The 25,686-nt window shown below is 59.3% G+C and overlaps 1 protein-coding gene across 1 annotated transcript in view; it reads left to right on the forward strand.

The window, feature by feature from the left end:
- COL16A1 (collagen type XVI alpha 1 chain) overlaps positions 1-25,686 on the forward strand; it is a 48,952-nt gene that overhangs the window by 13,861 nt on the left and 9,405 nt on the right. The window contains exons 25-60 of the mRNA XM_045548430.1: positions 250-285; positions 363-473; positions 832-876; positions 2,617-2,652; positions 2,794-2,838; positions 3,154-3,285; positions 3,968-4,003; positions 4,199-4,306; positions 4,580-4,702; positions 4,808-4,861; positions 5,056-5,097; positions 5,408-5,443; positions 5,529-5,582; positions 5,776-5,844; positions 7,721-7,774; positions 7,866-7,892; positions 8,659-8,718; positions 8,912-8,959; positions 9,091-9,144; positions 12,358-12,411; positions 12,617-12,649; positions 14,809-14,925; positions 15,025-15,066; positions 15,159-15,245; positions 15,926-15,970; positions 16,919-16,963; positions 18,676-18,729; positions 19,232-19,285; positions 19,777-19,830; positions 21,338-21,382; positions 21,493-21,546; positions 21,782-21,817; positions 22,169-22,231; positions 24,640-24,711; positions 24,915-24,968; positions 25,620-25,664. Coding sequence (XP_045404386.1) covers positions 250-285; positions 363-473; positions 832-876; positions 2,617-2,652; positions 2,794-2,838; positions 3,154-3,285; positions 3,968-4,003; positions 4,199-4,306; positions 4,580-4,702; positions 4,808-4,861; positions 5,056-5,097; positions 5,408-5,443; positions 5,529-5,582; positions 5,776-5,844; positions 7,721-7,774; positions 7,866-7,892; positions 8,659-8,718; positions 8,912-8,959; positions 9,091-9,144; positions 12,358-12,411; positions 12,617-12,649; positions 14,809-14,925; positions 15,025-15,066; positions 15,159-15,245; positions 15,926-15,970; positions 16,919-16,963; positions 18,676-18,729; positions 19,232-19,285; positions 19,777-19,830; positions 21,338-21,382; positions 21,493-21,546; positions 21,782-21,817; positions 22,169-22,231; positions 24,640-24,711; positions 24,915-24,968; positions 25,620-25,664 — 2,124 coding nt within the window. The remainder of the gene's footprint in view (positions 1-249; positions 286-362; positions 474-831; positions 877-2,616; positions 2,653-2,793; positions 2,839-3,153; positions 3,286-3,967; positions 4,004-4,198; positions 4,307-4,579; positions 4,703-4,807; positions 4,862-5,055; positions 5,098-5,407; positions 5,444-5,528; positions 5,583-5,775; positions 5,845-7,720; positions 7,775-7,865; positions 7,893-8,658; positions 8,719-8,911; positions 8,960-9,090; positions 9,145-12,357; positions 12,412-12,616; positions 12,650-14,808; positions 14,926-15,024; positions 15,067-15,158; positions 15,246-15,925; positions 15,971-16,918; positions 16,964-18,675; positions 18,730-19,231; positions 19,286-19,776; positions 19,831-21,337; positions 21,383-21,492; positions 21,547-21,781; positions 21,818-22,168; positions 22,232-24,639; positions 24,712-24,914; positions 24,969-25,619; positions 25,665-25,686) is intronic.

Raw genomic sequence — 25,686 nt, forward strand, 5'->3', positions numbered from 1 at the left:
GTATGTGCGGGAACTTCCTGTCGGAGTAGTTTAGCCTGGCCTCATTTCTCCCGCTTGTTACATGGGTTGATAAGCCCTGCTTCTGGGGTGCTGGCCTTGAACCCCATGAGACCAGTGTACATGTATTAACACCCAGTGGGGTGTTTGATGGTCTGTGTGTGTGTGACATTGATGTCCTTATATATGGCCAGGGAGTTTGGGACGTCCCAACGTGCCCAGTGTCAGCTTACAAACCTTTTTTCCCTGCAGGGAATCCAAGGCATCCAAGGCATCAAAGGAGAGAAGGTGAGGGAGCCCTGGTCCCCTGCTGCCCTCCTCTGCCTACCTGGGAGCCTTTCTGAACCTTTCTCTTTCTTCCCCAGGGGGAGCCCTGCTTGTCTTGCGGCACAGTTGTAGGGGCGCAGCATCTTGAGCTCTCTGCAGGGGCCGGCGGAGAGGTGGGCTCTCCAGGCTTTGGTTTGCCTGGCCTCCCGGTGAGTGACTGCTTTCCCCCAGCCGGTCCAGCCCATCCTTGCCATGCTGGTGACCTCCCTGGCTTTCCCGGTCCTAAGTCTGAGGGTAGGGACCAGGAGAGAAGCCATGAGGCGGCTGTCCCAGGCCTGCATCCTGGTCCCTCCCTCCATCCCTGTGCCGCCCAAGCTACTTGCCCTGGGACCTCCTCTTAGCACTTCAGAGTGTCCGACTGTCTAATTGAGGAAACTGTCCAGCCAGGGTTGTGGGATTCCTAATTCCGATCTTGCCTTCCTCTTTCTGGCTGGATGCTGGGACCCAGGGAACCTTGGAGGGGTGGGCATAGGGAGATGCTGTGACTCTGCCTTGGTTGTTTTTCAGGGGAAACCCGGGGCTCCGGGGCTAACAGGGCTGAAAGGAGAGAAGGTGAGACCTGGATTAGATGTCAGGGATACCAGGGCTTCTTGGCAGGGTGGCAGGGGAGGGGTGGCCCTGGGTAGGGAATGGGGGCAGTATAGACAGGAGATCAGACGTCAATTCACAGTGAAATAAATTCATCAGTGTTTTGCACACTGGAGTCAAAGAACTTATTTCTGAGAGCCCCTATGTTCTCCAAGAGAATTTCTTAGTGTTTTATTTTTAATATAATGATAATCTAAAACTATTAAGCACATTCAAGACTACCTTATAATAAAATAATATTTAGCACTTCTTTACCGCTTATTATGTGCTGGGCACTGTTCCAAGTCTTGTACGTGTATTAACCTGTTTTGTCCTCCCAAACCTTGTGGGGCAGAATTATTCCCATCTGTGGATGAGGAAACGGAGGCAAAGAAAGGCTGAGTAGATCACCCAAGGTCAGGCCGGTATTTAGCTGCAGACCTGGGACTGAGCCCAGGCAGGCTGGCTCCAGAGCCTGTGGTCTTCACTGCTCAGCTGGGTCACCCAATCTCAGCGCCTCTGTTAATATTTCTATTTACGGTTGCGTTGGCGACAAATGACAGCCTTGAACTTCTAACGCAGTGTTACTCAGATGAGGGGTTCTGTGGGTGTACGCGTGCTCATGTGTGAGAAACACTTTGGTGTGTGCAGACTCGACTCCAACAGGCAACCCCATTCGTCATTTCTCACGAGAAGCCTTTGCCCCGTGCCCCACCCCCACTGCCTGCTGCCCCTTCCCTGCTTCTCCACCTTCCCCCCACATCAGCCCTCCCTCCAGCCACCAGCACGTCCTGACAGTTCCGCCAGGGACGCCTCCCTCAACCCCTCTGCCTCTCTCACTTCCACTGCCATGGGCTGGGGCCCCCTCGCCTCTCACCTGGACGGTGGCACCGCCTCTGTCCAGCCTGCCTGTGGCCCCTGCAGCCCTTCAATGGTTCCTTTTTCATCCGGTAGCTACTGTGGCTTTGTAGCAGAACTCAGATGACACATTACATTCTTCCCCTGCTTAGCGTCCCTCTGGGGCTGGACCAGGTGCCACAGGCACCCCCCCCCCACCCCCGTGCCTCACAGGAGCCTGGGCGGCCCTGTCCTGCCTTTATTTCCAAACTCATCTGCGTCTTCTCTCCCTCCTCTGGTTTATTGGCCCTCTTTTTGCTCCAGAACATCAAGACTCTTCCCACCTCTCAGACTTTGTACTTGTGGTTCCCACTAGAAACATCTGGAACGTTTGTCCTCTCCCTCCCCCCGTTCATCGCCGACCTTTTCCTCATCTCTGTGACAGTAACTGGTGACACTGCTCTGACCACCCTGTCTAGAGTGGCGCCCCCCTCCCTCTGCCTCCTCACCTTGTGTACATCCTCGACAGCACTCAGCGCTGTTTAAAATCACTATTCAGAAAGTTCTAGGTGTGTAAGCTGCACGCGTCACTGCTGCGTACCCAGCACCTAGCCCCATGTGGAAAGGCGTCCGGGGAATAGCTGCTGGAAAGATGAATAAATGATCTCTGTGTGCTGGGTCAGGGCTGGGGGAGGGGCTGGGATGCTGTGACATGAGGCTGGGGGCGGAAATATGGCTTCTAGCCCTGCTGGCCACACACTCCCTGAGGCATCCTCGGGAGAGCCCTTTCCCTCTCTGGGCCTCAGTTTCCCTAGCCAGGAAAGGAGAGGGTAGCCTAGATATCCCAGGGGGCCGCTTTTGACTGTACATTCTCTGCTTTGCTCTCAGGGTAATTTAGGGGCGGCAGGCCCAGCCGGTGGTCCGGTAAGTATGTTTCACATGGCAATGGCTCGGGGGAGGGCAGGTGGGAGGTACCGCCTCTGCTGGGGAGCTGATAGGCCTGGGCTGTGCCTCAGCAGTGCCCAGGAAGACGCTGGGCATCATGTGTGACTTCTTACCATGTAGGGACCACCAGGGCCAGCGGGACCAACAGGCATCAAAGGGGCAAAGGTAAGTCTGGGGCATTCTCCACATGCAGCTAGGGTGAGCTTTCTAAGCACACACTGATCTTGCTCTACCTTGAGCCTTCTGCAGCTCCTCACTGCCTGGAGGGCAAAGCCTGACTCTTCAGCACAGTGTCGATACCCCTGAAGACTTGGCGCTGCCCTTGTCACTCCCCTGATCTCCCTCAGTCTCCCCTGAGATACCTGTCACCTAGCAGAGGGGCTGTGTCAGGCCTAGCTGCATTCCCCGGGCCCAGATGCCAAGCCGGGCTCTAGTGCACCCGGCCTGGGGACACCCTGACCCAGCATCCTCACTCGGCAGGGGGAGCCTTGTGAGCCATGCGCAGCCCTGTCCAGCCCTCAGGATGGGGACGTCCGTGTGGTGGCCTTGCCTGGCCCGGCAGGAGAAAAGGGGGAGCCTGGGCCTCCCGGCTTCGGCCTGCCAGGAAAACAGGTAAGGCCAGATGGAGGCAGGGCTCGGGAGGGGAGGAGTCCTGTCTGGGTCTCTTGACCTCCTGGGCGGTGGGGGTAGGAGGGAGTATGCGGAGGGGTCACAGCATGGGCCAGAAAGAGCATCAGCCTAGGACCAGCCAGACTGGGCTCCAATCCCAGCTCTGCATCTTACCAGATCTTTCACTTGAGCAAGTTGCTTTTCTTTCTGGACCTTTCTTCCGCCGCATGGCGTGGTTGTGAAGCGTAGGAATGGTGTGCGTGAAGCACTGAGCAGCATATAATAGTCACTCGGGAAACAGCAGTTGCCACCGTGGTTATCGGTATTGTCACTGCTGTAACAGTAGCAGCAGGCGCTGGCACAGTGGCTGCCACGTGCCACACGCTTCTTCGCACATATCAGCTGGTCTAGCCCCACGAGCAGATCCAAATATTCTGTATATTGTTATCAGCCCCCCCTTGACAGATGAGGAACCTGAAGCACAAAGATAGGTGAGGTCACCTGCTCAGGTCCCCCAGGCGGGGTCTGGCACAGTCTCTTCTCCTCTTAACCCTCGGGAGATTGCTTCACGGCACGGGAGCAGAGATTTCGTCTGCTTTGTCTGCTGCTGTGTCCCCTGGCCGGACACAGCTGGCGCTGAGGGAGGCCCAGTGTGAGTGAGTGGTGCTGCCATCTTTCTCCTCAGGGCAAGGCTGGAGAGCGTGGGCTGAAGGGGCAGAAGGTGAGAGAACCTCGCTGGGCACGTGGGTGGGCACCGCCTCCTCTCCGATGCCCTCCCACCTCCTTTCCCTGGTGGCCTGTGCCCACTCTCCGCTCCCCTCCCAGCCCCCGGCCCTCCGCCCCGGCGGATCCTGAAGGGCAACCTGCCCCCAGCTGGGCCCCATTCCCTGCCCTCCTTGAACCCCACTCCTTACAGGGTGATGCTGGGAATCCTGGAGACCCTGGAACCCCGGGCACCATGGGGCGGCCGGGACTGTCGGGAGAGCCTGGAGTTCGGGGCCCTGCGGGGCCAAAAGGAGAAAAGGTCAGTCAGGTGGTGGGGGTGCAGCTTACTGCACGAGCAAAAAGAAACCAGGTGGCACACCAGTGAGGCATGGGTTGCAGGGTCCACTGGAGATGTCAGTAGTGCTGGGACCACTGGGTGGAGGCCAGGAGCGGCAGGGCCTGCTCGACTTCCCAGGCTGAGGTGGGGGCAGCGAAGGGGCAGAGCTCTCAGGGGACACAAGGACCCCTCTGTGCTACCTCCTGGCTGCCAGCCCTGGCTCACAGGCTCCTGCCTGTGCCTGTCTCTGACCAGGGTGATGGCTGCACTCCCTGCCCCAGCCTGCAAGGGGCGCTGACCAACATGGCGGGACTGCCTGGGAAGCCGGGCCCCAAAGGAGATCAGGGCCCCGAAGGCGTGGGCCAACCTGGTAAACCCGTGAGTTGCCTTGCCCCCTGGCCCCTCCCTGCCGGGGCTTCGCCTTCTCTTCCTCCTGTCCCCCTTCCCCCATGGGGACTCCATGGGCCACCTTGTACCTTTTAGGGCCAGCCTGGTCTACCGGGAGTTCAAGGGCCCCCAGGACTGAAGGGCGTACAGGTGCGTCTGAGTCTGGAGGCCTTGGCTGCAGCTGTGTGGGGGCAAGGGGGCGAGGGGAGACACATGGGGCGGGGGCTGCAGTGGCGAATGGAGGCGGGGTAAAAGCAGGGAGAAGGTGGGGCAGAAGGGGCTGGGAGAAGGGTGAAGGGGGAATGGGTAACCTTGAACCAGGGATTGTCCTTCTGCCTCTCCAGGGAGAGCCAGGGCCTCCAGGAAGGGGAGCGCAGGGGCCCCAGGTGAGTCTCCAGCCTTACCTTAGCCTGCCCCGCCCCACACCCTCATTAGCGAGTTGCCACTCCCACCCGCCCCCAAATGCTCAAGGGCACAGCTTTGGGACCAGGGCTCAGGCCTCCGCCCTGGCCTGCTGTTGCTTCTGTCGGGGACTTGGCTTCGACCCCCACCTCTCTGACTCTCAGGGTCTCCTTGGGAGCTCCCCTGAGGTTGGTGGGGGCAGATGCCTCATCCAGACAGGTCTGTCAGCAGGGCAGGGCCAGTGGGGCAGTTTGGTGCAGGCTGCTGTGCCCCATGGCCCTTTCTGACTTGCAGGGGGAGCCTGGAGCCCAGGGTTTGCCTGGCACTCAGGTACGTCTGCCTTGGACCTGGAGGAGGCTGGCAGGGGAAGGGACCACTGCAGGTAAGGGGTAACTAATTGTGTTTCCATATGTAGGGACTTCCGGGACCTCGGGGACCACCTGGCCCCACTGGAGAGAAGGGTGCCCAGGTGAGCCTCTGCCTGCATGGGCATCGGGCCTGCAGTGCTGCAGAGCTCCCTGACAGTGGGCCCAGGGGACGTGGGGGCCGAGGGAGGCCCATCAGACTGCTGCCCGAGACCTGGTCTGATGCGTCTTGCCTGCTGGATCATAGCTAGCTTCCAATTCTGCCCCGCAACCTTTGCCCTACCCTCTCTCACACAGGGACCTCCAGGGGTGAAAGGAGCCACGGGACCTGTGGGACCTCCTGGTGCTGGTGTCTCCGGGTCTCCGGTGAGTCTTCTCTGCCTTCCATGCCGAGGGCGCTGCTGGGACCAAGGACGTTGCTGCTGGGACCATGCCTGTCCCAGCAGCCTTGGGGATGGGAGGAGAGAGGCCTCAGCCCGCCCAGCCTCAGAGAGGGACGACTGCACTGTTGGGGGAGTGACTGAATAAACACAATAGTGGTCACCACTGTTTTTTGAGCAGCGAGGATGCTGAGGCCCTGTGCTAAGTTCTACACACAAAGAAGTTCACTTAATCCTCACAGCAGCCCAGCAGGGGTGCTGCTGTCATGGTCCCATTTCATAGTGAAGGCCAGAGAGTGAGGAGGCAGAGCCATGGACTTGACCCCAGTCTGTCTGACCTAACGCCCGTCCCCAGCTGCGAACCCTGGAGTCGTTAGGGGCGCTGCCCGGCAGAGCCGTCGGTGACAATGGGATGTTCTATCTGCACTGCCCAAGACAGGAGCCACATGTGGCAACTGAGCACCTGAAATGTGGCTGGTGTGACTGAGCAGCTCAATTTTAAGTTTCTTTTTATTGTAATTAATTTATATTTAAATAGCCACGTGTGGCTATTGGCGACCGCAGGGGAGAGCACAGACCTGGACCTGCTACGTCCAGTGTCATTACCCTCAAAGACCTCCCCTCCGCCACTGTTCCCCCAGTGACTCCCGTGTTTTAAAAGATGTGCCTATTGAGCAAATTACATAGATTAAGTAATCCTAAGTGCATTTTCTCATTTTTAGTCATCAAAGACCTGTGTAATAGTCAGCTTCTACTCCACATGAACCCACTAGGATTTTACAAGATGATATAATTTTGGTCTGAATCAAAGAAATGCTGCCTTCCAGCCCGCCTCTGCCGTGCCAGGTGGTGGGCAAATGTATAATTTTTCTTGGGCTTTTGATAATGTTGAAAATAGCCCAGTGAATTGTATTCTTTTCTATCTTTGCGGATCCCTAGAGAAATTCTAGTTCCAGTTTGGGAAGCGCTGCTGGATCGGGAGGGCACCGGTGTCCAGAGGGGACGGGGACTTGCCTGAGCGTCTGACGCAGCCAGGCCGTATTGTCCAGCACAGCTGCAGTCAGGGGCGACTGTCCCGGGGAGCCCCAGGGTCAGAGCACAGACGTGGGGCTGGTCCTCAGGGAGCTTCGAGTCCCACGTGTGAAGGTGGCGGGTCCCCTAGGACAGCAGCCACGAGGACACCCTCTGAGTGGCCAGGCTGGCCTCTCCTGGCCTGAGCAGATCCCATGCCTCTGCCCAAGCTGCCTTCCTTTCCAGAACTCTCCAGACCTCCCCTCAAGCTGAATCCCATCCAGGAGGTTTCCTAATCCCAGCCCCACACTTGCTAGTTGTGTGACCTTAGGCAAATGACAGCTTCCCAGAGTCTCCAGTCCCTGGTGGATAAAATCGGGGCTGAAATGCCTTTCTCCCGGTGACGTCAACAGAGGTAACTTTGTGCAAGAGAGAGTGTGTCTCAAGCACGAAAGGGAGAGAGGGAAGAACAGGGACTTCGGGCCGGACAGACCTGGGCGCAGTTGTGCTGTTGGGTCTGTTATGAAATTTCTTCAAGCCTCAATTTCCTCACCTAAAAAACACAACGATACCATCCTGCTGGGCTGGAAGTGGGGTTCCAGTCAATGTTCTCGGACAAGTGCTTGGCCTGGTGTCTGGGACAAGAGGTGCTCAGGTGCTCAGAGGTGTCCAGAGGTGCTCAGGAAATGCCGGTCTCCCACCTCCCCACCTCACCTCCTGTGGCTCCGTCTCCTCCTCTAGAACATGGGCACTGGGACCTGGGCCCCAGGGGAGCTGGCGCTGCTTCTGTTTGTCCCACTGCCCTTCTCTGCAGGTGGCCAGGTGGCTGACTCTGGGCTCTCTCCCTTCAGGGCCGTGATGGGCAACAAGGACAGAGTGGACTTCCAGGAGCCAGAGGGATGCCAGTGAGTACCGTGTCCCGGGGCAGCAGGACACCACGGCTGGCCCTGCCTCCACACCCCTGTCTACTCACCTTCCTGTGTTGCTTCTCTGCAGGGTGAAAAGGGATCGCAAGGAGAAAAGGTAAGTCCCGAGGACCTGTGACCAATACTCGGGGGGAATTAGCAGCCCCTCCCGCCCCCCACCCAGGGGAACCTGTGCACATGGTAGCTTCCTTGGATTGGAGGACAGGGACAGAGGAGACATCCTGGTCTCCTTGCTACCCCCCAGCTCTCTGATTCCAGGGGCCCCAGATACTCCCAACTTCACCTGGTTGCTGGCCCAGGACTCACGCACCATCACAGGAGACCGGGGACCTCCAAGGCCCCCTCAGTGGGCAGCTGCATTTTCAGATGGGGGCTGAGTGAGAGGCTGGGGCAGGAAGTGAGCTGGGAGGGACTAGTGGGGAGTGGGCAGAGAGTTGGGGGCCCCAGGAGAAGGGCACAGAAGCCAGACTGGGCCCAGAGGAGCGGGGCTATAGCGGGTCGAACTGTGACCATCCTGGAGGCGAGAATCCCTGAGCAGCAGCAGACAATGATGTAACTGAGTGACGACTTTAACAGCAGTAGCCGCCACTTGCTGAATACTGGCCGTGCAGCAGGACCCCAGTGCACAGCAATCCATTCCATCCTCCAGACAGCCTATGCGTTTGGAATTATCCCTGTTTTACAGACGAGGAGGCTGAGATGCAGAGAGGTTACACAGGTTGCAAATGGCACAATCTTAAGCGGCAGGTCCTGAATTTAAACCCTGGCCCCTCCATCTCCAGAGCCCGTGCCATCTCCAGGATGTCGGTTTCCAGAGGGCCCTCTGTCCTGCCTGCCTCTCACAGAGGCTCTTGTCTTTTCAGGGCGAGCCCGGGGAGTGCTCCTGCCCCTCTCGAGGAGACCCCATCTTCTCTGGCATGCCGGTAAGTGGTGCTGAGAGCCTTCTCCCCAGCCCCGGGGAGAGGCCCCGCTTCCAGCCTCAGCTGGTGCCCAACGTGCAAAAGGGCCCTGCAGGGCTTTGCGCCCCAGCCAGCCGCCTCCTCATGCAGCCCTGCGCTTGGTGTGGACGTTGCCTATAACCTCGTCCCTTCTTTTGCGACCCCCACTCCCACCCAGGGTGCTCCGGGACTGTGGATGGGCAACTCCTGGCAGCCGGGCCCGCAGGTGTGTGTTGCTTGTCCCCTCCATCTCTCGTCTTGTCTGCCAGCACCCCACGGCTTGCCCACCCTAATCTGCTGCCCCCAGCCACGGGGCAGAGCACCCTTCTGGCTCTGATTCCTTCTTTTCTCCCTCAGGGTCCCCCAGGTGTTCCTGGACCACCAGGCCCCCCCGGAGTACCTGGGTTGCAGGTAAGGGGGAGGAGAGAATGAGGAGTTTGGGTGGCAGGGCTCATGCTCCATGCTTGACCCCAAGGATGCTGCTCCCTGGCCCCAACCACATACATGTGTCATTTCTCACTTCTCTATGCATCTGCTTCCCAGCATGGCATGCAGGGCCCGCTGGTCCCTCAGGCCAGGCTGCGTGCACTCCCAGCCATTTTTCGAGGAATGCCCTGTTGTATCAGCTGCCAGGAACTCAGAATCTGGGTCAGATAAAAATCCTTTACACTGGTATAGAGCCCCGCCGTTTGGGAGCAGCATTCAACGTTCATTCATGCAACACGTATTTTTGCACATCTGCTATTTTCCAGGTACTGTTTTAGGTGCTAGGGATATAGCAAGGCACAAAAATAAAAATCTATCCCTTTTGAAGCTTGCATTCTAGTTGGAGAGACAAACAATACACAAGATAAAATACAGTATGTTAGAAAGTGATACTCAGGAGAAAGATAGAGCAGGGAGTGGAGATAGAAAATTGAAGGAGGTGGGAAAGATATTTGCAAAATGTGCTATAAAGAAGGTGACATTTGAATCAAAACTTAAAAGAAACAAGGAACGAGGGAGAGCCTTCCTGGCAGAGAAAGCAGCAGGTGCAAAGGCCCAGAGGTAGGAACATGCCTGGCGTGTTTGGGGAACAGCAAGGAGGCCACAGGGAGTGAGAGCATCAGGATTTGAGTCTGTGTGGCATTTGTGATTAGAGAGTGCGTTCCAGACCCAGTAGCCTGAACTTGAATCCCAGCTCTGCCATGTGCTAGCTGTGTGGTGCTGGGCGAGTTCCGCAACCTCTCTGTGTCTCTCTGCCTTCATCTGTTACATGCACCTGCCCAATAGGGCTTTTGTGAGTAGTAAACAAATCAATGCATGTGAAATGTATAGAACAGGCCTGTCACGTAATAAAGGCTTGGAAGGCGTTGGCTGTCATTATTAGCATGACAATGACTACTATTATTATTTTACATCCATTCTTTTCTTCGTTTGAGCCATACATCACTCCCAAAAGGAAGGAGTTGTTATTCCTAAGCCACAGCTGGGCAAGCTGAAGCTCCGAGAGGTAGAGTGTCTTGTCCAAAGTCACCCAGCTAGGAACTGGCAGTGCTGGACTGGGGCTTCCCTGTGCAGAGCACTTTTTGCTCCCTGCCTTTCAGGTCAGCTCCCCAGTGGTTTGCACACCGGGCCACCTTTTCTGGAGATTCTAGAAGACACAGATAGCGCCTCCCATGTGTCTGGCTCCCAGCTCCAGAAAGAGTGATTCTTACCCGAAGAAGCAGGGCAGAATCACATGGAGGCTTTTTATAAGCTGCTCCTCCCTGCCCCATTGATTTGATACATTTCGTCTCTATAACCCCCCTCCCTGCCCCCCGCATGCCTTGCCTGCCACCCTGGGCTGGGAATCTGCCATGTTGAGCCACCACTGCTGATGGGAGTCTCCGCTGTGATCCCAGTTCCCCCTGTCCCGGTCGGGAGTGCTGAGTCCCACGCCACACATTCGCAGCCACACATTTGCCGAGTGTCCCAGGCTTCCTGCCACACTGCCGGGAAACAGGAATCTGTCTGCAGAGGGCTTGCAATTTTGCTTGGGGAAGCGTGAGAGTCATTTCAAAGTGACCCATTAACGAGCGAGAGTGATGTAGTACAAACCCTGCCAAGACATGCGAGGGGGACTGAGGCAGAAAGAGTGACTTATGAGTCTGGTCCCAGGCACCAGAGTCCTCATCTAGTGCCAGTGCCTGAGACCGAGCCGAGGCTGCCGCTAGCAGGCACCTCCCCGTCTCTTCAGGGACAGAATCAGGCTCAGAGACGCACGGCACTTACTCACCCAAGGCTGCATCGTCCCAATGCTCGGTTATCTCATTTCGTCCTGATCCTTCTCTCAGATGAGGAAACTGAGGCACAGAGGTTAAGAAATGTGCCTGAGTCTGTGTAGCTAGTGGGCCGTTGAGCCTCGGTTTAAACTCGGGCTGCACTCTCCACTCCTGTGGTAGAACAGCAGGTGGAAGGCTTAGACCTGGGAGGGCAGGAAGACAGTCGCAGAGTGTCAGCCTTGAACTGCCACATTGGCCATCGAGACAGGGGCAGGGGGTGGATAACAATTTAGGGGCCTCATAATTAGGGCATTTTCCCTGTGCCGGGCACTGCTGTAAGCCCGATGGGGGTGCTGGGGGGGGGCTGGGTGACTCAGGTGTGATCTAGGCCTGGTAGGGTCTGCCCTGGCTGCTCGGTGGCAGGTGATGTGTCCCATTGCTGGAGCTGGGACTGGAAGGGAGGCCGGATTGCAGAGCGAGCCAAGGAAATCCTGCACAGGGAGGAACAGGCCGAGCAGCGGTGCATTCACTGGACACGTACTTACCTCCTCCGTGTCGGGCTCTGGGAATTTAACACGGAGCACACGCCCTGCCGCCATGGAGTGTTTAATATGCAAATGTGCCTTGTGAGTCTGCAAGGGGAACGGAGTCTGGGTGGCACACATTTAACGCGAACATCCTGACAGCCATTGTCTCCTCGAAGCCTCACCGTAAACTATCCCTGTTTTACAGATAGGGAAACTGAGGCACTGATTTTTTTTTTTCCTAAGTAACCTGCTAAAGTTATACAGGTATTCAGGATTTGTAGCTAGATGAGTCTGATTGGCAAGAATCCACCCTTGCTGTGTACATGAATGTTTTGGGGATATCTTTTGAGAAATGGCACTGAAATAGTGGTTAAGAGAGGGGTTGGATAGATTCCTCACTCTGAATGTCAGCTGGGTGCCTTGCTCAACTTGTGACCTTTGGGAAGTTACTTACCCCCTCTGAGTTTTTTGTGCTATTTTTAAGATGGAGATAATACCTAGATCACCAAGATAACTGTGATGATGAAATGAGAAAATATAGAAAAACTACTTAGCACAGAAAGAAACAGCAATTACTTAAGGAAGACCTTCTGCCCGATTTCTGAGCTTCCCCTGATGTGGGGGGAAACACTCCCTGTCGGACTGGTTTTGGGGGTCCTTCCTCTGGGCCCACTCAGCTTCCCTACAAAGGGTCTGCAGGCTTCCAAGCTAAGAATAGATGTCAGCCTCATGCCAGCCAGGTCTCTCAGCTCTACAGGATGAGGGGAAGAGGCGGGAGGGATGACGAGAAGGAAGCGGGCTGACCAGCGGGCTAGAGAAGGCGTCCACTCACCCGTGTCTCCTCTTGGCTGCAGGGAGTGCCTGGAAACAACGGTCTGCCGGGACAGCCCGGGCTGACTGCAGAGCTGGTGGGTACTGGCCGGGGCTCGCTGTCCATCCCCTCCCTGCCTTCTCCCAGGGCCGAGCGGGCCATGCAGCTGGCCCTCTGGCTGCAGTGGGGGGCCCTCTTCACTTCCCTGCTGAGGCTGGGAGAAGCCCAGACAGCATGGCACGACCCTGTAAGTCTCCATCCCTTCCCTGAGCCTCCTGAGCCCACACATCTGTCTCTTGCAGGGCTCCTTGCCGATTGAACAGCACCTCCTTAAGGTAAGAGGTACCAGGGAGGGGAGCAGGAGCAGGCGGGGGCGTCTCCTAAGGAGATTCCCTTAGTGAGTGCTCAGCTGCGTGGCACCTCACAGAGAGAGCAGCAGTTTGCAGGGAACGTGCGTTCCAAGCATCTGTCGAAGAGGGCCTAGCTGGTGCCTGGCTTGTGACAGACCCCCAGGCAGCATTTGCTGAATGAGTGCTTAAAGGAGTCCCGTGAAGGCACCCACATGGCACATGCTGTCGGCAGAACCCAGCCCCGAAGCCTGCCCGCAGCAGCTGGCGATGAGGCCCGGTGGCACCCAGGTGGCACCCAGGTCACACCAGGGCAGGGCCCAGCAGCTTCCAGAGCAGAGCGGAGGGGGTGAAGGGCAGTGGGAAGGGGCCGTGCAGGTCAAGTTCTCCAATGGGACTGGGCGGGGCCTGGAAGAAGGCTTCAGCCGTTCTCTGGTCAATCTAGAAAGAATTCCGGGGGGAGATGGGGTTTGAGAAGCTGCTCTAGTGGTGAGAGAAAGGGCGCCTGGGGCCTGGTCAGAGAGGGCCTGCAAACAGCCTGAAGACCCCACCAGAGGGCTGTGGCCGGGCCTGGCTTACCCAAGCTGGGCGGAGCTTCCCCGGGGGGAACCAAGGGTCACACAGCCCTTCCTTGCTCAGTCACCTTAGAGATAAAAGCGCAGTAATTCCTTGGGCTGCCTTTAGGTTTCTGAAGGTGGCCCTCATGTTGCTGGACTTTATTCTCCTCCAGCTCAGTGTCCTCAGGGGTCCCTCCCATGCCTTGGCTTCCAGAGCCCCCCTCCCTGCAGTCCTAGCCACGCTCTTCTGGCGTGGGCTAGTCAGTGCCCTGGACACCACACTGCCCAGCGGGCCCTGTCTGCCCTGTCCTTGCTCTGAACGGCAGATGTCTCTGCAAGCAGCCAGAGGAGGGCAGGGGAACCTCCTGGCAGCAGTGACACGTTGGGCCACAGAGGGATTGTGGCAATGAAACCCCCAGCTCTTCTCCCCTAAGCTTGTCAGCCTGGGGGCCCCAGGTCCTGCCGTGATTGTGGGGCTCGCCATTTCCCCCATAACGTTTCCTCTGTTGGCTTCGTAAGCAAGTGCTCCGCCGAGGGCCCAAGTAGGAGCTGAGCCTGGAGAAGGGGCCAGATGGCACCTCAGGGGGCGCTGACCAGGAGGCCGGGCCACCACACGCAGCCACAGCACAGAGGAGGGAGGGCCTGCGGAGGGAGCGCTGGCTCTGGCCCAGGGCTTGCACTTAGCTTAGACAAGTTGCACTGCCGCTGCGTGTCAGCTTCCTCCTCCCCACAATGCATGAGATGACTGGCCCCGCTGCACCGTCAGGACTGGATGTGATAATGTGCACAGGCTTATCCTGATACGTGGCATCTGGGTGCTGAGTAAATGACGGCCATTGTCATTGGGCTTGGCAGTGAGCAGTGAAGGTGGGTGCGGAGGCGCCTGCCTGGGCGTCCACGGACACCGCAGAGGGCCATGCATAGGCTCCGGCTCCCCAGGGCCTCCGAAATTGCAGGCTGGCTTTTACCGGCGGGTGTGTTTTTCTGGAAAGAGTACCCATAGCTTCCGTCAAACTCTCAGAGGGATCTGTGATCCAAAGAATGTTAAGCCCCCGGGTAAGAGGAAGACCTTACTGGGGGGAAGGCCGGTCAGGCGCGGTGACGTGGGAAACCCGTGGGCAGTCGGGCCTGCTCTGGGGAAGGAGGGCAGGCCCGTCCCAGAGGGTGTCTGTGAAGGGCCTGGCTCCTCCCGCAGCTGGGCCCTGGCTCCCCTGGGCAGAGAGGCTGGCGTTTGGAGCCAGCCTCTTCAGCCTAACTCCTCGTGGCTTGTCCTCGCAGTGGGTGCAGGTTGCAGGAACAGCCGGGACAGATGGTCCCTCCGTGGGCCCCTCCGCCTCCTCCCACACGCCTGTCTGGAAAGTGGCTTTGGCTTAGCCCTACCCGAGCTTCTTCCTGGAGGAAACTCAAAGCCAATTGTTGGGAGTGGGTCCACCAGGGATGGAGCAAAGTTGCAGCAGGGCCGTGGCTGGGGAGGGAGAGAATGTGGGCAGAGGGCTGCTGGGCAGGGGCCCCGGCTGTGGGCTCTGAGTGGGGCTGCCCCACTCGCTGTCTCTGCTCCATGCCCCACTGCTCTCCCTGTTCCCTCCTCAGAGCATCTGCGGGGACTGTGCCCAGGGGCAGATGGCCCACCCAGCGTCCCTCCTGCAGAAAGGCGAAAAGGGAGACCAGGGCATCCCTGGTGTGCCAGGCCTCGACAGCTGTGCCCGGGTAGGGACTGGGCTCGGGGCAGCTGGTGTGGGGGGCGGAAGGGGGGCTCCCCGTCCACCTCGCCTGATGCCTGACCTCTCCTTGCCCTTCCCTTCACAGTGCTTCTCAGAGCGGGAGCGCCCGAGAGCCGAGGAGGCCCGGGTGAGTGGGGCCCGCTCTCCTCAGCCCAGCCCATGACCCACGGGGAGGGAGGACCCTGGCCGCTCACTCTCACCGTCTCCATCGCTCCCTAGGGAGACAACATCGACGGAGATCCCGACTGTCCTGGGAGCCCCGGCCTGCCTGGTCCTCCGGGACTGCCGGGCCAGAGAGGAGAAGAGGTGAGAGCTCCCCGTCTGCCTTTGAGGTCTGTCAGGACCCTCCGAGGCCCCACGTGACTGGAGCCCTTTGCTGCTCTGGCCTCATCTGTACTCCCGGAGCACAGGCTCCTCTGGGGTACACGGGACATGTTCCCCTGCCCCAGGCCCAGCCACATCCTCCTCCTGCAACACCCTTCTCCAGGGCTCATTCCTGCACTGCTGCAGCTCTGCTCAAATGTCACCTTCTCAGTGAGACTTCCCCTCACCACCCTCTTTATAACTGAGCCCCCACACCAGCCTCAGGGCCTCCACCCCGCTTGCCTGCATCCCACTCATCACCCTCCAACATACCGGGTACTTACTTCATTCAGGAACATTCCACATAATTGGTCAAGCACCAAGTACGTGCCAGCCCTGCTCTATTTGTTACTGTGTCCATCCCCCCCTAGAACGTAAGTGCTGTGAGGCAGGCATTTTTATCTGTTTGCTTTATTCTGTGTTCCCAGCCCTTGGATCAGTGCCTGGTACATAATAATTGCTCAATAAATGTGTGTTGCATGACCAAATGAACCAAATGAAAGGTGGTTTTAACCTCAGCTAAATGGTGACCCTGGCTGTGGCCAGCCAGGAGGAAGGCCACCGAGGTCCTGGGCTTTGTGGGGCCCGAGCTCTTCATCCTCGTTCCTTGGCTTCCTTTGCAGGGTCCACCCGGCATGAGGGGCTCTCCGGGTCCTCCTGGCCCTATTGTAAGTATCTGTACCTCCCCAGCCGGCTTGAAAAGCTCTCAAAGGGGTCATGACACTCATACACCATTCGGCTGCCTTGTCCCCAAGAAGCTGGGCAAGGCAGAAAGAACGAAGTTCCAGTGTCCTCCCCAGCCCCTCAGCAGGGCATCTGCGGGGACTGTGGTGTCCCAGCACCGAATCCCGGAACTGCCCTGCTCTGCCCCACAGCCCGAGGTCCTGCTTAGGGGCGGCCCTCAGGGGCGCAGCTTTGCTTCCCTGTGCCCCTCCCTGCTGCATTTTACTCCGGTGACCCTGGACGCTCAGAGCAGGGGGCCAAGCAGGGGGCTCACAGTCTGGGCAGGCAGGGTGGCGTGGGGCATCCTGGCCACATCTCTCCATGCCCCTACAAGGGCCAGGGGCTATGGTGGAGCTGCCCTCCCTTGCTCTATTGCCCATCTCTGGGCAAGTCTACAAAGTCCAGGCCAGGGACATCCGTCCTGGAGTCCTCTGTGGTGTTGCTACGGCAGGAAAATAGACGTGACTAGGAAAGACTGGAAGAACTGAAAGGGCTTTTTTGGAGGAAAACTGGCTGGTGGAAGCCACCTTAGAGACAGGGAGCTGCCACTCGGAGGGTGTACGGAGACCAGGTGGCAGGTGTGATGGGCCAGCAGGAAGAAGGGGGCTTCCACTCCAGCACGGGCACTCGGTTAGACGCCGGAAGACTCGGGGAGGACGCTGACTCTGGGGGCTGTTTTGCGTCTCTGCCGGCGGAGGAGCCCTTCTTCCTGGAGCGAGGGCAGGGGCAGTTGTCTTCTGGGCCAAGACTGTCAATGAGTCTCTCTTCTAGCTGCCTTGACAATACTCACATGACCTCCTCTCCCCACGGCCCCCCGGGCCTGGACTGTGCCCCCCAGGCTGCCCCAGGGTTACCGTGTTTGTGAGATGTGACCTGCCTGTTTCTCCCCCCAGGGCCCCCCAGGTTTTCCTGGTGCTGTTGGCTCCCCCGGATTGCCTGTAAGAACCTAGCGCTGCTCGACCTCCCCTCCCCCGCCAGCCAGGTCTCTGTGGCTTTTGCTTGTGTCCCTTCCGTCATCGTGCCCTCACCTCCGTCCTCCGTGTTTGTTGTCCCCCTTCAGGCTCGGTAGCTAACGACACAGGTTCCCTGAGGTCCAGGCAGCTTGGACATCCTCCCAGCCTCTGACTTTTTCCATTCCCCTCTCTCTCCTCTCCTCTCTTTCTCTCGTCTTCTCTCTCACTCCCCCGTCTTCCTGTTCCTTTCCTCCCACCGTCCACGCCACCCCCAGGTCCTCCGGAGCCATCGGGCTCTCGTACCTTCTTATGTCAGGCTGTGCCTCTAGGGCCCCTTTTTCCTCTCTTCTCACTCTGCCTCCTGCTTCTCACCACCTTTGGTGTTGACTAAAGATTCGCTGAAAGTAGTTCTTGGGGCCCTGCCAGGCACCTGGCTCAGAGCCCGGCAGAGATGCCAACGCTTTAGGGCTTCACATTGCAGGTTTGCTGCCCTGCTACTTGGCAGGGCTGTCGAGGGGCACCCAGGGATTTAAAGGCAGCCCTGCCCACACCTTGTCCACCGTGCTGGAGGGAACTGTCCACTTCCTCCTCTCCCCTTCCTCTTCCCTGGCTCCAGTCCCAGCCTGCTCTGGGGCTGGCATGTGATACCAGCCAGTTGGGTTTCTGGGTGTCGGGGGGCACTGCCCCTCTGTGCCTGGCACCGTGGCCTGCTCCTTCTGCCAGGTGTCGTTAATTGCTCTGCCTTCGTCATAGTCACAGGTGTGTTTAAATCACCCCCATCCTCACTGTTGCTCCCTCGTGGGTCACAGAAACTAACCTCCTGTTTGTCAGATGTCATGTTCCCGGGTCCCGGCTCCTCTCCTCCCAGGCCTGGTGATGGAGGCTCAGGGAGCAGGGCCCCTCCTTGTCGCAGCTCCATCTGCCCCCACATCCTCCTCTCTGGCCGGGCCTTGTCTGTTTCTGCTTGCTTGGGTGAAGGGGCCATCTGTCCGTCTAGCCATCTGTCTTGTGTTGTGGAAAGGTTTGGGCGCCGTCTCTTGAGGGCATGCGGGAGAAGGGGCAGAAGAGGTGTCCTTATGGTGTGATGCATCTTCGAAGGCCAGGGTGAGCAGTGAGGGGTGGGGGCTCCGGCTCTGATTGCAAGTGATATCCCCTTTCACCCTACAAAGTGACAGGGACTGCTCTGGAGGGAGCCTTCTCGTGTCTCTCTCTGCATCCCGAAAAGAAGGTGATTTTTGGCTTGGGGGTGGGGGGACTTGGACAGGTAAGTGTTGGGTGTCGGGTGATACACTCTGGTGGGGGACATCACGCTGGGGCACCTCTCCTGACAGTTGCCCCTCAGAAAGGACACACATCTCATCTGTCACCCTCCTAAAGCAGCACCCAGACAGTTACCAGGGTAGGGGACACCGATGACAGGTCCCCTCTCAGAGTCACCTGCCTGGGGGGCGTATACCTGCAATTACCTATCTTGGAGGGTACACTCCTGCAAAGCACGCATAGTGGGGGTTTCCACCTCTCACAGCCACCCTTTGGAGCACACCCCCTATGGCCACTTTGCTAGGGACACCAGGGGAGTCACTAGTGACCTCCCCCTTTGCCCAGAATGGGGACAGAGGGCCGGAGGTGGGAGGGGGGAGTCGGGGCTGGGTGGGGATTACCCTCCCAGGCGGTTTCTCATGATTGTTCTTCCCAAGGGCCTTCAAGGAGAGCGAGGCCCCACGGGCCTGACGGGAGACAAGGGGGAACCGGTAAGAGGAGGAGGTGGGGAGGGAGAGGAAGAGCCCAGGGAGCCAGAGGCTGGGCCCCGAGGGGCAGTTGCCCAGTGGAGGTTGGGAGGTGGATCCTTTGGGAACGCTCTGCCCCTCTGCCCTGACTCCCTCAGTGTGGGGTCTTCACACGCCCTCGGGATCAGAGGAGCCGATCCGTGTCCTGACTTCCGTCCTCACCAGCACCCCTGGGGTCTCCTCTTCCCTCTGCCCACAGCACTGGGCATGCCCCTCCCCCCTCCTCCCTGGGCCCCACCGGCTCAGCTCCCGGGGTCCTGGTCACGAGGGGGCTCGTTCTCCAGTCCCAGGTCTGTGGCGGTGGTCACGGCCACAGGAGGGAGGAGGGAGCCTGGGGCTGGGGGAAATGGCCCAGGGTGGCTGTGCTGGGGGGCCGGTGCCTGCTGGATGGCAGGTCCAGATGTCACCCAGGGAGGGGGAACAGAAATGTCGGGGGATGGTCTACCATGTCTGCCTTTCTTTGCAGGGTCCTCCAGGGCAACCTGGTTACCCAGGTGCCATGGGTCCCCCAGGACTACCTGTGAGTAAAGGGTCCCTGGCTTTAGGGGCACCGGACAGGGCTGGGCTGGGTGGCCCTCAGCAGGCTCCCCGTCCCCGGCATTTCGGCCTTGGCCTCTGCCGGCAGTCCGTGCTGCCCGCACTGTAGGCCCCCTGGGTAGCACGGCTTGGCCCCACGACTCTGCCTTCAGGGCGGCCAGACTCTCAGAGCACCCTGCGAGTCCCACGCAGGCACGAACTGAGATCTGTCTCCTTAGGGGGTTGGGACAGCTGGGGAGACAGCGGGGAGGCGCCACCCCCCACAGGAGCCCGCTGGGTGGGCATGTCCCCACTTTTCACGGAGGGCCACGGTGGGGGCGTGGTGGGTGGGAGGCCTCCCCTCCCCAGCCGTCCTCCTCGGTGCCATCTGCCTCAGAGCCAGTGTGGGTGCCAGCTGCAGTCTCCACCCCTCGCATTAGCGCCGTGACTGGCTGGCCACGGGGCTAATTCTGCTCTCTCTTTGCGGCTTGTCAGGGCATCAAGGGGGAGCGCGGCTACGCGGGGCCAGCGGGAGAGAAGGGGGAATCGGTGAGTCGCAGCTCTGCGGGGGCGGGAGGAAGGGCTTCAAACAGAGCCGCCTCTGCCTGCCGCGGCCACTGCCACCACCACTGTGGGCTGGAGATTTCCTAGCAGCCTGCGAAGGAGGAGACGTGACCCCTGCTACCCCTGCCCATGAGCCAGCCTAGTCGCTCCAGCTGCGTCTGCGGCAGCCAGCGTGGCTGGTGGGGCTGGTCACTGCGGAGGCGGCCGCAGGAGGAGAATCCCAGTGGTTTGTGGGGGAAGGGGCCAGGAGTCAGCTGGCAAAACTCCTCCTCCTCCTGCAAAGGAGGGCCTGGGACTCTAGCCCCAGCCCCACCAATGGCCTCTGTCCCCAGCAGAGCCACTCTCCGCAGAGCCAGGGTGTGCCAGGCCCCAGGCTGAGCACAGGAGCTGGGCTATTACCAGAGGATTCTGAACCCCACAAAATGATGAAGTGACGTGACTCACCTAGGGCCCCCAGCTAGTTAGCGAGTTAGTGGTAGAACCTGGGCTTGAACCCAGGTCTGTCCTGGTGACCAACCTCACAAACCCCAGGCCTGGGATCAGCCAGACTGGGACTGGAGTCTCACAAATTCACCAAGTGCAGCGAGGCCTCAGTGGGATGCAGCAGACAGGTCACGTGTTTATTCAATAAGTGCGCTTTGTCCCGGGCCTGTGGGTGCCGGGCTCCTGAGGACAGCGGCGACCAGAGAAGGCAGATGCGCCCCTTGCCCTGCAGTGGGGGAGGTGGACAGCAGACGAATGAACCAGTACCTGTGAATGAGGGGACCCATGGAGGAGGCAGGGCAGGGTCAGAGGCTGGAGGGGGGTGCAGGGTGCCCTTTAGACAGAAGATCAGGGAAGGCCACTCGGAGGGGGTGGCCTTTGAGCTGAGATCTGAACGGCAGGAGGCAGGGGGCCCTGTGGTGGTCTGCACTGGGGAATCTCGGGGGGGGAGGCCGGGGGTGGGAGGGTGTGTGCACTGCAGCACCAGCCGGGAGCCAGGACACCTTGAAGGGGTCGGGAAGGGAGGGCATCCCAGGTAAAGAGGACAGCCGTGCAAAGGCCCGGGGCTGCGCACGTTCAGGGGACGGTGGTCTCACTGAGCAAGACGGAAGAGAGGAAGGGGACAGGGAATGAAGTGGGAAAGGGTGGCTGGTGCCAGATCACGGGCTGCCTCAAAGACCAGCATTGGTGGAAAGTGTGCACCTCATTCAATTGGCAGAGGGAGCCACGGAAGGTGTTTGAGCAAGAGAGTGACACATCAGAGCTGTGCTTGAAGAGAGAAGATGGCAGCCCTTCGCTGGCTGGCTTGGAGTGAGCCAGGAGGTGGCAGGACTAGTTAGGAGGCTGGTCTAGTAGCTCAGGCACTAGAGGGGAAGCCCGAAGGAACAGGCAGAGGACTCTTGCCAGCTTAGGCAGCCCCCGCCGCATGCCCTGCCTCTGCTCTGTGCCTCGTCCCCTGCCCCCTTCTCCCCTAGGCAGTGTGACTGATTCTGCTCCTTTGTGTCCCCAGGGGCCCCCAGGATCCGAAGGCCTCCCAGGTCCCACAGGCCCAGCGGTGAGTGAGGGAGGGGGTAGGGAGATGTAAACATGGACCCCTGGGTCCTGCCCTGGGCTCTGAGGACAGGAAGATTGGGTTCCAGCTGCATTGTTCTCTTTGGGTGACAGGGTCCCCGAGGAGAGCGAGGACCCCAAGGGAACTCGGGTGAGAAGGGCGACCAGGTAAGTGACAATTGGGACCTGGCTGAGGGGAGGCAGGGAAGGGACAGCTCTAGTGTCCCCTTGAGTTGTGACCTCGCCCCTGGTGCCCAGAGCCTCACCTGCCGGCTGTCTCAGGCAGACCGGAGGGCAAGGCCCGTGGGCTTGAGGCTGCCTCCCCGTCACTCTTTCCACCTAGGCAGCCAGGCAGGAAAGAGGGGGTGGCACAGAGCTCTGTCCCTTGCTTCTTCCCCTATAGGGATTTCAAGGCCAGCCAGGCTTTCCGGGCCCGCCGGTGAGTGAAGGCACAACGCCGCCTCTGTGTGATGTGGTCCCATCAGGAGCAGTGGCCTGACCAGGCCAGGCCGGGGGAGGACGGTCTTGGCGAGGAGGGGGAAGAGGCAGGGGAGGAACAGCCTGGGTGGCCAGGCCTGGTTCCAGGAGCCCGACCTGGAGAGCAGGGCCTCCTGCGTGGGCCCCAGCCCAGCGGGTCAGGCAGACGTAATGCTCCTGGGTGGTGTTTCTAGGAAGTCAAAACGAATCACTGCAACAACAGTGCAACACGCACAGGAGGAAGGAGGAAGGAGGAAGGGGAGCTCCTCCTCCAGCCCCGCTTTTATTCCCACTTGCTTCTTTGTTGGTGTAGGGTCCCCCCGGATTCCCAGGCAAAGCTGGAGCACCTGGCCCACCTGGCCCCCAAGCAGAGAAGGTGAGCAGGACCCTAAGTCGGCCCACGTCATGGATCTGAGCCACGCAGCTCCATGCCCCGCACCCCTCCAGCATCAGACCTTCAGGAAATTCCAAGACTGACCCAGCTGCATCAGGGCTGGGGAACGAGGCCTCTAGATGTGCTCGGTGACTGCTGGATGGCAGCAGGGGCTGCGGCAGACCAGTGGGCTCCTGGGGACAGCCGCTGGGCCCAGGATGCCTAGCAGCCCGGGGCAGCAGGGAGCTCAGGGAACGGGGAAGCACTGCTGAGACTGGGAACCCCCAAGGGAGGACGCCAACCTGGAGGGAGAGTGGCCTCCCTCCCAGGCAGCCATGCTCAGGCTGTTCCCAAGGGCCCAGAGACGGCAGGGGAGCCCCCACACGTGCTGCCTTGAGTTTGGCTTGACCAACTCTAGAGACGCAGCTCTGCCTTGGTGGAGGGGGCTGAAGTCCCTGTCTTGGCCCAACTTCTGGGCTCTCTGTATGTGCTGGGTAGTGGTATACAAGGCCCCAAGATTAACTTCTGAGCTTGGGGTGGAGGGATCGGGGCCCAGAGGGAGGGGCTCTTTCCTCTGAGAGCACACACAATAACTTCTCACTGTGCAGGTGAGGAAACTGAGGTCCAAAAGGCCGGGCACAGTGGCTAACGCCTGTCATCCTAGCACCCTGGGAGGCTGAGCTCATAAGTTCATGACCAGCCTGAGCAAGAGCAAGACCCTGACTCCACTAAAAATAGAAAGATCAGCTGGGCATTGTGATGCTCACCTGTATTCCCAGCTACTGGGGAGACTGAGGCAGGAGGATCGCTTGAGCCCAGGAGTTTGAGGTTGCAGTGAGCTATGATCCTACTGCTGCACTCTAGCCTGGGGCAATAGAGTGCGAGGCTGTCTCCAAGGCTGGGGGCAGCCCAGGGGCACACAGTGTGTTAGCAGCAGAGCTAACTTCCCTCCCAGCTCCAGGAGGGCCTGGGTCCCTCACTACCTCCTCGGAGCCAGTGTCCATCAGCCATGGTTGGGGCGATGGTGGTTGCCAGCTCCCTTCCTTCCTCTCCTCCCCTGTGAAGGACCTAGGTGGCAGCCCCTGCTCTCCTTAGGCTGGTCCCAAACCCCTGGCCAGTGGTTCTCCATCCAGACTCCCAGTGGGGGCTGACTTTGGCTGGGGCTGTGCTGACCCCTCCTGGTAGCTGGTGGCATTGCATTGCCCCCTGAGCTCTTTTTCCCCTTTGCTGGGTCTCTAGCAGGATCCCTTCCCCTAGACCACCCCACAGCCACTGATCCAGGCAGCCACCCTGTCCCCACTGGGCATACAGCAGCCTCCCAGCCCCAAGCAGATGAAGCATCTTGCCTCCCCTCCTTTTCTGGTAAACATTCCAATTCATGCATCTGTTCTCATCACTCCCCTGCTTTGAACCTTCGATGGCTCCCTAGTGCCTGTAGCAGTTGTTCTCAGACTTTATTTTAAAGTCCTTGAGCCTTTTTATCACACAAAAGCTCATACAAAGCCTCAATCTATAAAATAGATACAAGTGGAGTTGCTCTAGCTAAAACACGGGTAGGGGTCCTGGAGTCCACCCTCTGGGTCCCCACTTCATGGCCCCAGCTTTGAGGCTCCCCAGGAGCCCCCAGGGCTCTGAGAAGTACAGTTTGAAAACCACTGACTGGGCTGTGTGATAAAGTTGAGCACAGCATTCAGGGCCCTCACCAACCAGGCTTGGACTTCTCCACTCTCTTCTCCTGCCCACCCAGCCCCCAGGCTCCCCCAGACACCCTGGCCAGGCCAGGCATGTGACCACTTCCAAATCTCTATCCTTTTCTTAGATTCCCTCTGGCATGCGCTTTTCTCCTCCACCTGCCCAATCCCAAATGTCCTTCAGAGTCTAGCGTCTGGTGACTCTCTGTGGCACTTTCCCTGACCCCCCGCCAGAATGAGCTGCCCCCTCTTCTGAACTCCCCCCGCCCTTCCACACACAGCACATGGACTGTTGCTTTGCCTTGGATTGTGGCAGGCCTGTGACCCTCACTGGACTGTGTTCTCCTTGGGGACAGGGGTCACCCACTTTTTTCATCTTGGGGAATCAGAGCCCACATGGCTCTTGGCGTGCTGTTGGGGCCCACCGAACGTGTGCTTTCAGCTCAGCACACGCCACTGAGCAGCCACCGCGCTGCCCTGGGTGCGCCCTGAAGCTGCTCTGTCCCTTCCTGATGGAGCAGTGAGGAAACGGGGATGCTTTGCCGATGAAGACAGAGCCTCTTGGGGAGGTGGGGCAGAATACATCCAGTTAGACCAGGACCAAGCTGGGTCAGAAGCCAGCTGTCCTGGTGTCCAGTAGTCACCGAAGCCCTGGCCCAGGCCTAGTCTCCAAGGGCAGGGCAAGGCCCTGCTGACTGTGTCGTGGGGGCTGGTTTCCAGGGCAGCGAAGGGATCCGAGGCCCGGCAGGCGTACCTGGTTCCCCTGGACCACCAGGACCTCCTGGGATTCAGGTGAGTGTGTGCCCTCTTAGCCTGGCAGGCATGTGGGGGGGGTGTGTTCATGTGTGCACATGTATGTGTGTGTGTGCACATGAGTGTTTGTGTGGGAGGGGTGGGAGTTGGTGGGGGGTGGAGAGAGTTGCGGGGCTTGGTCAGGTCTCCTGTCTCCCAGGCTCCTGCACAGGCATGCAGAAATGCCCTTTTCCTGTTTGCAGGGCCCGGCCGGGCTGGACGGTCTGGATGGGAAGGACGGCAAGCCCGGCCTGCGGGTGAGACGGTGCGCCGGGAGGGCAGGCACCCCTCCTCTCCCTCCTTCCCCAGGAGCCAGCCAAGGGAACCCTGAAGAAAGGAACTGGAGCGTCCCCTCCTTGTCAGGGGCGGCCCTGCCTTCTCTTGGCCTGTCTCCCACTGCACCCACCTCCCGATGGCACCAGAGCCCCTCAGTTTCCCAGTCGTCCTGGGGGCCTTAACCAGCCTAGATGAGCTGGGCCTCATCAAAGGCAGAAGTGACGGGAATAAATTTATATCCAGAAGCTCAGGCACCCGAGGGAGCTCGGCTGGGTTTCAGGAAGAATCAGGCTGCAGACATGGAGGGACTTGAGCAAGCCCTGGCTCCTTGGGTCTCGTTTGCTGGGGAATCCGAAAGGGATGGGGCCACGGCAAAGGGCAGAACATCAAGGTCAACCCCCTTCTGTACCCAAAAGAAGGAAGAGTAAGGCCTGGGGAGGGGCTGGGGTTCGCTGAGGACACACAGGCAGTCAGAGGCCGGGCCAGGCTCGAGTTCTTCCCTCTGCCGCATGTGACAATCCCTCTGTCCTGGGACAGCTGGGGAGGGCATGGGGGGGAGGCAGAATGTGGCAAAGGACTTGGGTACCAGCTGTACAAAGCTCTTTTCTCATACCCCTGGTCTCTTTCCCTAGGGGGACCCTGGTCCCGCTGGCCCCCCTGGACTCATGGGACCCCCGGTAAGTGGAGCTGCAGGAAGGA

Source organism: Lemur catta, chromosome 3 (assembly GCF_020740605.2).
Source record: "Lemur catta isolate mLemCat1 chromosome 3, mLemCat1.pri, whole genome shotgun sequence".
In the NCBI taxonomy this organism is placed as follows: Eukaryota; Metazoa; Chordata; class Mammalia; order Primates; family Lemuridae; genus Lemur; species Lemur catta.